Here is an 11,620-nt window from a genome sequence, read left to right as displayed (position 1 = left end):
ACATTTAACCTTGGTTGAAAAACATAAAATGCACATTTAACGTCTCTCTGGTCCTTTCTATGTCCTTGGATGGTCTCATGTGTTGTAAACCAGTGTATAATGGCAGGAGCGTTCGTATGCTCAGACGTGCGACGTAATTGACTGGGACATGCACCGATACGTCTATAATCCATTTAGGCAGCCATTAGATAGCAGCGTCTGCTCACGCCGTGACCTGTGAAATCATTTTCCCTGGCTAATGAAATGCAGAAGATGAGCACTGCTGGAATATTTAAGATCATGTCCTTTGAGGAACTTATTTGGCATTTTTTGAGATGGGGAAGAGAGATACCAGCTGGAACAGAACGGGGAACAATCATGTGTGAAGAAAAGTTAGTCGCGGGGAAGACAGCATGTCAAATTTATTCAAACATCCCACTGCACACTAGGGAAAGGACTTTATGTCAAAGAAAAAAAAAAAAAAAAATTTAGACTGAAATATTGTTCAGCTTTCTGCATGTATTCCATAGACGTACCTTTCTTCGCTTCAGTCGGCCCCAGTCACGGCCCAGGATCCAGGCCACGAGAGACTTGCACATGGAGAAGTAGTTTCCGACAGTCTGAATCCCTGATGGAGAGAAACAAGCAGAGTCAGAACATGAGATGATGCTCCAGGAGACTAGAGGAGTAACATTTGATCTACAGACGAATATCCTGCCAGAGCACCTCAGGAGAGAGCGCCACACAAGACCGACAAATGGCGCTTTTCCACTACACAGTACCAGCTCGCCTCAGCTCGCCTCGGCTCGACTCGACTCGGCTCTGTTTGGTTTTCCACTGTGTAAAAGTTGTACCTGTACCGGCTTCCAGGTACTTTTTTTCGTACCACCTCCGGCGAGGTTCCAAGCGAGCTGAGGCGAGCTAAGGCGATACTAAAATGTGACGTGAAAACACAGCAGACTGCTGATTGGTCAGAGAGAATCGTCACTATTCACTGCGTCATCATTGCACGCGCCAGCAATAGTATCCAGAATAACCCCGCCATTTTTAAAAAGTTTGGCCAGAGATTGCGTGACATATCCAATCCATTACATATTATGGCAACTCGGAAGAATACGCCGTGGTCAAACGAGGAGGTGCAGACAGCGGGTGTGTGTCGCGTAGAAGATTACATCACGGCAGTTTCTTGCAGCGTCGCTATGACAACCAGGTACTATTGTGGAGGTACAGGTACAACTTTTACACAGTGGAAAACCAAACAGAGCCGAGTCGAGCCGAGTCGAGTCGAGCCGAGGCGAGCCGAGTCGAGCTGGTACTGTGTAGTGGAAAAGCGCCAAAAGAACACAACACCATCAAATACAGCAGGTTTTGCTCGACTCTGAAAGGATTCGCAGATCAAGCCAATTCTCCAGCAGAGGTTGAACTATAACAGATTTCGCAAATGGCAATAACTAAGGTGGGTTTTAGTAATTAATGGGCTGTTTCATTTAAATAAATGCTACTAAAAAGCTTTAATATAATAATAATAATAATAATAATAATAATAATAATAATACAAAACAAAGTACATGCCACTAAAAATTGCTAAAATAGCAATAATAAAACTACATATTACTAAATGCTAATAAAAAAATATATATATATACTTAAGCTATTAACATAATTAAAGCTAAATAAACATTAAAATTATTTCTGTTTGTATAATATTTATTATACAAAAAAACATGGTATTAAAAATTTGCAATAATATTCAAATGAATAAAACAGCAATAGTAACAGCAAAAACAATCTAAAATAAAGCTAATAAAAACAATTGTAACAAGTTTTATAATAGCATGCATCGTTATTTTAATAAAAATACACACTATTAAAGAAAGATCACTATTGTGATAATTTTTTCATAAAAATTAGAACCACAAATAACAATACAAGTTATTATCTTATCATTTTTATTAATATTATCGCTATTATTATTATTATTCAAATATTGGTATTAAATATTGTACTAAAAATAAAATGGCAATAACAGCAAAAAGAATAAATAAAGCTAATAAAAAAAATAAATGTAACATTTTATTTTAATTAAAAAAAACATAAAAACTATAAAACACGCTATTAAAAATAGGCCAAAAATAGCAACAACAAAACACACTATTAAAAATAAAATCTAAAGTAGCAATAAATAATAATAATAATAATAATAATCACGCCATTAAAAATAAAAGCTAAAATAGCAATAAATAATAAAACATGCTATTAAAATAAACGCTAAAATAGCAGCAATAAGAATTATTATACTAAAAAAATAAAAAAAATAAAAATATTATTCATCATCATCATCATTAAAAAAAATAATAAATAGATAAATAAAAACACACACAATACAAAAATAAATAAATCAATCAAATCATCAACCATAATCCAATTATTTACCAACTAACCTACCAAGGCTCTCATCTCCCCGGGCCAATCGGCCTCTCCAGTAGTCTTTGGTGATGGGGTGCAGGGAGGCAAGGTACCTCACATCACACAGGGTTTCACCCCAGGTGGCCACCTTTCTCTTGCTGTGCTTTTTCCACTGCAAGAAAATGGATCGCAGCTGCTTGTTGTACGGCGCCGGCTGACGAAACAACCAATATGTGAAGAGCCACTGGAACCGGCACTGGACGTACTGATGGTACATGGACTCCAGCTCTGTGTGTTCTAAAAATCAGCACATAAAATGGTTGTCAATGCCAGCAATACTACAGGTAGAAATATCTCATATGCACATAACATTGCAATAAAATGCAGACATGCGTTTATAAAGAAATCTGCACAACTTTACAGAAGAAACTTTAAAACTTCAGGTGGAAATTTGAAAGACCTTTAGATCATCACTAAATAGGATGCACTGCATCCTGTTCAAAGCTAAAAGCTATAGAACATGGGCCTTTTATATAGAGTATTAAAAGAAACAGGAAATACCAGGTGAGGGTGAACTATGAGTCACAGTCCTTCTCCAGACACATCACTCAAAAATCGTGTGTCATACCCCAACTCTCCGATCAAGGGTCCATCACAGCAGTTTGAAGTGAGTCACCAGAGCAAAAAATTGGATTACTAACATCTTGGTTCAGAAATCCCATTACTTTTAGAGGGGGAAAGGAAACATATACAGCTAAGACATATAAAAGGTCAACCAGACCAACGAGAGAACCCAGACACCCGTGTCCTTTTGGTTAAGAAGACAATACAGTACTGCTGCCGTGAGCCGACAATGAACTCGTTTGCCATTTTTCAGAGTCTAAACGCAATGCAAAAGTGCCAGAGAATAAATTGCATTTGGTTGGATTCACTCCAGCACTCACAGAGGATTAAAGTAAGGTGATATATTCTTTTGGCAATATTAAATCACAATATTCACAACGTTGGTTATCACACTTTGTTTGGCCATTAAGCTCCCTAATGACCAAGTTTCATGAAATGGGATGCAGATCTCTCACCACTGTTTTGATGCTGGCTGAGAACATGCTGAAAGACCAGCGAGACACTGCCATGATGCTTCAACGCAAGATGAAACAGCTCTCTCCATTCAAACTTAAGGGTGTCACAATCTTCAGTTTTCTCTGGGAAACAGAATAAAGCATGTTAGGCTAAAATTAAACATGGAAAGCTCATGTGGCAGCTGAGAGTATGGCCACCTTGGAGTTTGTCCTGGAACAAATCTGCAGCGATTCCCCATAGTTTCTCCACCTCGCTGCTGGGAAGCCTCACTGAAGGCAAGGGTACGCTTTCCTCCAGCACGAGCCACTGGATCCAGTACCTGTGTGGCGCAAACGGGATCTCCACAAAGAGCTTCTCCTGAAATGCGCGGTTACAGTGGATGTTTCTGAAGAGGGATCGCCACATAAAAACCAAGCGGAAAGCGGTTTTGGCCGTTACGGGACACCGGACGTGGGTATATGACAGACTGACCCCAAACGAATCCTGTGGAGAAAGATATGAGAGAGTTAGCATGCGAGTGACCACTGGGATAGTCTGTTAGGACCACTTAAGAATAAAATTTTAAATAAGTAAAAATAAATAAATAAAAACAAGCCTATATTTTGCCATTGTTTACTAAAAAATTAAAATAAAATAAAAAAACAAAAGAAACTATCCACCTTTTCTTTGCATAAGAATTTTAAGGGTCTGGCTTCTAGTCTCATCTGCTTCCAGCTATATCCAACCATATTATTTTAATGTATCATCTTAATTATGAGCACACTGGTTTGTATTGCAAACAGTTTTACTAGTTACTGCACATTGTTATTCTTCTCGTTATTTCCCTATAGCGAATGGGCTTACTTCCACATTGAGCCTTCATTTTATTTCCATTTGCTTAAAACAAAAAAACAAAACAACACTCAAAACACTCTTTATTCAAATCTCGTAGCTGATTTCACAACTGTTATTTTTCACTCACTTAAGCTTTCCGTGCATTCAAAGATCAATTATAGCAAGAGCAAATGTCATTCGTAGACGGCATTTAATAAATATTGAAACCAGTTTCTGCCACAGAATAAGTGGGAAAAAGCTAATTGTGACTTTTTCAAGTCACAATTTCGTCTTAAAATTGTCAGAAATAAACTCCCAACTTTGAGACTTTTTTTTTCTCAGAATTGCGTGATATAAACTTGCAATTCTTTTGCGTTTAGAATTGCATGATATAAACTTGTAGTTGCGAGTTAGAAATTCACAACTGAGAAATAAACAGGCAATTCTGACTTTATTTCTCAGAATTTAATTAAAAAGTGTTAGAACTAGCAATTCCTGAAAAAAACAATTCTGAATTTTTTTTTTTTTTTTTTTTAGAATTGTGTGATAAACTTGCAATTGCGAGTTATAAAGTCCAATATTAAGAGGAAGAAGAGTGATATAATTGCAGAATTGCAAATTTACATCTGACAATTCTGACTTAACTCACAATTCTGAGAAAATACTGAAAAAATAGAGTGGTAACATTTTTTTTAATTCAGTGGCAGAAACTGCTTCTATAAATTACTTCTATTATAGGTAAAAGTAGGGTTTTTCCAACATGTCATCAATTGGCCTCACTGGTAAAACAATGCAAAGTGCATATTTTGCGGATTACTGCTGCTGAAAATGGTCAATTATTGTCATGTTTTGAACTGTACTAATCAGTCATATCGGAAAAATATTTTGGAGTACTACAGACTGCCAAAAGTAACTGAACTGAACCAGTATTTAATAATCTTGACAACACTGGGTTTTTTTTCTTATCATTTCCAGTCAGGTAGGTGAAATATTAGGGACGTTCTAAAACGCTTAACGTGAAAAACGCTTAACGTGGCTTAACGTACGTAAAAAACGACCAGGAAACACCAAATTTCTGTCAAACCTTACTTGGAACAAACACTAACTACTATCAAAAGAACGAGCCCTTATTCCACAGAGAAAATGAAAAACAAACTTCTGTCAAATATTACTTATAATAAATACTTGCTGCTGTCAAAAGAATGAGATCTCATTCAGCACATAAAGTGAATAATATCACGTTAAGCGTGTTCTCCCTATAGAACTCCAAAAAAAAAAAAAAAAAAAAAAGCTTAACATGTTTTTTATAATGGACTTCTATGGGGGGCGATCACTTTATATGCTGAATAAGAGCTCGTTATTTATTATATGTATTATATGTAAAATTTAACAGAAGTTTGGTCTTCCCTCGTCTCTGTTGAGGTAAGTTAAACCACGTTAAGCTGTTTCTTTATAATGGACTTCTATGGGGGAGAAAATGCTTAACGTGATATTATTAACTTTCTCTGTGGAATAAGGGCTTGTTCTTTTGATAGTAGTTAGTGTTTGTTCCAAGTAAGGTTTGACAGAAATTTGGTGTTTCCTGGTCGTTTTTTACGTACGTTAAGCCACGTTAAGCGTTTAAGAACGTCCCAAATATTAGGCTAATATCTTAATTAATACTGCTTATAAGCATCTTTAGCACCCATTAACTTTATTTTGTAACTATTGCGCCCTGTCCTGCTTACAAAGTCATAGCAGTTTCCACATGTTTTTTCCGTGGTTTAAACAGCATAAATTAGCAGAAAAACGTATTCAGTAGTACATTAACCATGCATTCAATGCTGTTGTTTACATCCGAGTATCGCCAATATGGCCGCGCATCTGGGAACAACGATGAAGGACTCCAATTTTATGAACGAATCAGGAATCTAGCTCTTACATATGGATTATCTGACAGATCGTTCAACTCCATTCGAGTCATTTTAGTTCACATAACATTAAAGACTAATAAAATGACCGGTTCGCTCAGGTATGTACCATGCATTTTAGTGAATTTAAAAGCTTCGACTGTGATAAATCAAAAATCTAATTTCCACGCAAAGTATAGGCCTACCTGGAAGTGTTTGGTCCAGAGAGAGTTGCACGAACAAACTCGGAACAATAAGCTACACGTGCTGCCGAGCCTCAGCAGCGACACTGGGTCCAAGTTCCTCAGTATAACTAGGAGAACTTCATCACTTAAATGCAATAAGCCCGTTGTGTCGTCGCTGCTTTCCGGAGTAATATCTGCTGTATTCAGATGGGGCTCATCATCTGTGGCGGCAGTCAAACAGGAGAATTGCTCCAGCAACTCACGCTCCCAGGTCGTGCTGAGGTCTGCCATACCTGTGCCGGTGTCACCGCCCTGCTTGCAGCCACCTCTCAGGTGTTAAAGGTTAGGAAGAAACCACCTGAGAGAGGTCATAGGGTGGTGGATCTCTAAGGAGTTGCTCATGAATATTAGCAGCTCATGAATATCAATGAGGTCACGCAGACGTTGCTTGGCAACATACCTGCTTAAACTAATTAACATTCATAAGGCAAGCGTTTAATTCGCCAAGCCAATCGGGTAGGCATTCTTGGAACGTTACCTCATAAATATTCATAAGATAAACACTTCATTTCCCAACCGCAATGACAAAAATGCATTTCTTATTTGCAGTGCGTTTGTAATGCTAATTTATTCGACGCTCTGTCTTGAATTTTTGGAATTAACCGTGTGAGAGGTGAATTTTGCTTTTGATGTTCTTGTTGTCCTGCACCTGAAGTTCCCATTGGGATCAATGTAGTCTTTTTGTCTGTAGTAAGCATTTTATGCGTTTATTAGCATCATTTATTCGCCCTCAAGGTGTTCCAAACATGTATTTGAGTTTCTTTCGTCGGTTTAGCACAAGAATATTTTTTTTTAAAGAATGTAACTCTGTATTATGTAAAAAAATACTGTGGACATTTTTTTGTGTGTTTATTATCAACCTCATTTTTTCTATAAGAGTTTTCTATATTTGTAAACTTTATGGGTCTGGTTTCTGGTCTAATTTGTGTCCAGCTGTTTTTAGCGGTAAAAAGGTTTTGCTGCGTAATATTGTGAATTGGTGTGTTTTACCATATTATTTTAATGTATTATCTTAGTTATGAACACACTAATTTGTAGTGCAAACCTTTTTTATTATTTACTGCACGTTGTTGTTATTCTTCTTATTTAGCGGCTAGTACTTACCTGAATAAGATATTTCACGTAAAAGATGTTTACATATAGTCCACAACAGAAAATAACAGTTTAATTCATACAAATGACCCCGTTATAAAGTTGCACTTTTTTACACTTGATTTTTAATACTGTGTTGTTACCTGAATGATCCACAGCGTTTTTTTTTTTTGTTGTTGTTGTTGTTCCTTGTTTGTCCTGAACAGTTAAACTGCCAGCTGTTCTTCATGAAAATATGATATTTAGGCAAAATATGAAACATGCACACATCTTCATTCTGTTCAAAGGTTTTCACCCCCGGCTCTTAATGCATAATTTTACCTTCTAAAGCATCAGAGAGCATTTGAACCTTTTGTAATAGTTGCGTATGAGTCCTTCAGTTGTCCTCAGAGTGAAAAGATGGATCTCAAAAATCATAGTTATTGTTGGAAAGGGTTCAAATACACAAAAATGCTGAAATTCCAAAGAATTTGTTGGACCTGAAGGATTTTCTGAAGAACAGCAGGCAGTTTAACTGTTCAGGACAAACAAGGGATTCGTGAACAACTATCACTAAACAAAAAACACAGCTGTAGATCACTCAGGTAACAACAGTATTAAAAATCAAGTGTATGTAAACTTTTTGAACAGGGTCATTTTTATAAATTCAACTATTATTTTTTCTTGTGGACTATATGTAAACATCTTTAACATGAACTAACTAAAAAATGACATGCATTTTGTATGATCCCTTTTATTTGGTTAAAATAATTAACGTTTTGACCTCAACTGAATATAAAAGTTGCATTATAATGTAATGTTCTGCGAGCTGAAATACATTTTCCCAGTATTTGCCATTCATGTTTTTTTGAGTTTAAGACAAATATACTTTATTTTAAGCAAGTCAGACACATTGAGAATTTCCAATATTTAAATGACAACTTAAGACTGAAAAAATAAAACAAAACAAAACCCAAATATCAGTTCAGAATAACTTTACATGTATTGTACTGGATTTCATCCAAATAAGATGATAATTAAAACTGAACTGCTTATAAAACAAAGACAAGTGCAGTAAAATAGTTTACAAGTTTACAATCAATTGCAATTACACAGACTTTTATATTTAATACAAATGCATGTACCCTTTTTCTTGGCAGAATTAAAACAAAATATTTTAAAAACAAATATGAATATGGTATAACAGTTAAAGAAGGGTGTAAAAACATTCTTTTCTCTTTTTTTTTTACCCTTTTCATATTTTCGATTGAAGAATGGAAATATTTATAATTTTGAGCAGATGATACAATATGCAATCATGACGTCCAATACTGATGAAACTGTTTTTAAGTCATGATTACTGGCTAATGTAACCCACAATAATATTACATGGCAAGGCACTGGCTCAAATCAGCATTGTAAAACTCAGAATGCAGTTTTCCAGAAACGTCGTCAGATAGATGCCATTTAAAATGTAAAATATTGATGACACTGTAGTGAAACCATGTCAAACTTTCAAATACAATGAACCCTTTGTGCTCGTATAAGAAAATAAAACATTCACAATTGAGCATTTGGACGAAACAGTCAGCACGAACCCTTCTAAACACTTAAATTGCCGCAGGGGGGGAAAGAGGCAATGAGGTGAAATCATCTCTATACATGATGGATCTGATATCTCAGACATACAGAAGTCACTGCTACCTATTGACAGTTCGTGATCACAGTGTACTCGTTTGCTACGTGGTTGATTACATCATTCGGTGATCATTATCATTCGTTTTTTTCTACAGACTGCCGGGCCGGGCAGTGGATGATTGGTTGGTTTTGGGAGGCCACGCCCCCTTCAGGCTACTCGTATGCGAGGCTCCTCCTCTATTTCCTGACCCAGGCTCGTATAGGTCACTGAAGGCTCCAGCGGCCCCACGGTGGGCGTGTCTGTGATGGCGTTTCCTGCGTTGCGGAACTGTTTATAGACGCGAGGATCCTGTGCCACGTAGGTGGAGGAAGAGGAGTAGAGGATCAGTCCCAGGACGATGATGAAGAAGGACAGCAGGTAAAGGCCTGAAAACTGAAGACAGACAAACAACATAATCAACTTCATATAGTGTGTCAAAAAAGTAATTTAGAACTCTATGATTCATTAATTCTAATTAGAACAGTGATTTAAAACTTTAAATCATGATCTTGGAATTCTAAATAGAACACTTTAAATTAAAGTGAAAACGTTCAATTATAATTTACTACTTTTAATTAGAACAGTGACTTTAAACTGTAAACCATGATTTATTTATTCAAAACAGAACACTGATTTATTCTGTAATTTTTTTGATCATTTAAAACTTTGAATCATAATTTACTCCAATTTTGAATAAAACACTGATTTAAATAATGATTAGAAACACTGCTAAAAATATTATTTATTGATTTATTAATTCTAAATAAAACATTGATTTAAAAATGCAAATCATGATTTAATATTTTTTAATAGAACACAGATTTAAACTGTAAATTATTATTACGTGTAAATTGAACATATATTTAAATCCTCAAATCATGAATTTGAAAATGAATTTACTTTTAAATAGAACACTGATTTAAAACTTAATATTGTAATTTATTAATTCGTCTTTTAAAACTAAATCTTAATTTATTATGATTTTGAATAGAACACTGATTTAAATAATGACGAGGGACACTGCTAAAAATAATACTTCTTAATTTTTTAATTCTAAATAGAGCACTGATTTAAAACATATTAATTAATATTTTTAACTTGAATTAAAATGTATTAATTTTACATAAAACACAAATTTAAAACTTAATATCATCATTTATTAATTCTAAACAAAACATTAAGTTAAAACATCGTCAATTTATTAATTCTAAGTAAAACACTCATTTAAAACTTCATATCATAATTTATTATTTCTAAATAAAACATTAATATTAAGCTTCATATCAATTTATTAATTCTAAATAAAATGCTAATTTAAAACGTCATATAATTTATTAATTCTAATTAAACACTAATTTAAAACTTCATATCATAATGTAAATAAAACACTAATTTAAAACTTCATGTCATAATTTATTAATTGTAAATAAAACACTAATTTAAAACTTCATATCATAATTTAATAATCTTAAATAAAACACTAATTTAAAACTTCATATCAATTTATTAATTCTAAATAAAACACTAATTTAAAACTTCATATTGTAATTAATTTGTCTTTTAAAACTAAATCATAATTTCCTATGATTTTGAATAGAACACTGATTTTAAATGACGAGGAACACTGATAAAAATAATGCTTCTTAATTTTTTAATTCTAAATAGAACACTGATTACAAAACTTATTAATTTTTATTTTTATCTTATTAAAATGTATTAATTCTACATAAAACACTCATTTAAAACTTCATATCTTAATTTATTAATTCTAAGTAAAACACTAATTTATTCATTCTAAATAAAACACTAATTTAAAACTTTATATCTTAATTTATTAATTCTTTATAAAACACAAATTTAAAACTTAACATTCTAAACAAAACATTAAGTTAAAACGTCGTCAATTTATTAATTCTAAGTAAAACACTCATTTAAAGCTTCATATCATAATTTATTATTTTTAAATAAAACGTTAATTTTAAGCTTCATATCAATTTATTAATTCTAAATAAAACGCTAATTTAAAACTTTATATAATTTATTCATTCTAATTAAAGCAATAATTGAAAACTTCATATCATAATTTATTAATCCTAAATAAAACACAAATTTAAAACTTCATATCAGTTTATTAATGGTAAATAAAACACAAATTTAAAACTTCATATCATTATTAATTAATTCTAATTAAAACAATAATTTAAAACTTCATATGATAATTTATTGTAAATAAAATGCTAATCTAAAACTTCATATCATAATTTATTAATTTTAAATGAAACACTAATTTAAAATTTAATTTCAATTTAATAATTGTAAATAAAACACTATTTTAAAACTTCATATCATTATTCATTAATTCTAAATAAAATGCTAATCTAAAACTTCATATCATAATTTATTAATTCTAAATTATACACTAATTTAAAACTTCATATCATAATTTATTAATTCTAAAT

At 33.2% G+C, this 11,620-nt stretch overlaps 1 protein-coding gene across 1 annotated transcript; it reads right to left on the bottom strand.

Annotated features, from left to right (window-relative positions):
• Positions 1-515: 515 nt before the first annotated feature.
• LOC141317159 (uncharacterized) lies at positions 516-9,554 on the bottom strand (the record flags this gene model as incomplete). The annotated part of the gene is made up of 6 exons (XM_073832965.1): positions 516-607; positions 2,425-2,682; positions 3,465-3,587; positions 3,663-3,948; positions 6,374-6,664; positions 9,339-9,554. Coding segments are annotated over 6 exons (1,266 nt in total), but the record flags the coding sequence as incomplete, so codon positions are not given.
• Between the last annotated feature and the right edge of the window lie 2,066 nt (positions 9,555-11,620).

The sequence above is a fragment of the Garra rufa genome, unplaced genomic scaffold (genome assembly GCF_049309525.1).
Source record: "Garra rufa unplaced genomic scaffold, GarRuf1.0 hap1_unplaced_414, whole genome shotgun sequence".
Taxonomy (NCBI): domain Eukaryota; kingdom Metazoa; phylum Chordata; class Actinopteri; order Cypriniformes; family Cyprinidae; genus Garra; species Garra rufa.
This window is presented reverse-complemented; position numbering and strand designations above follow the sequence as displayed.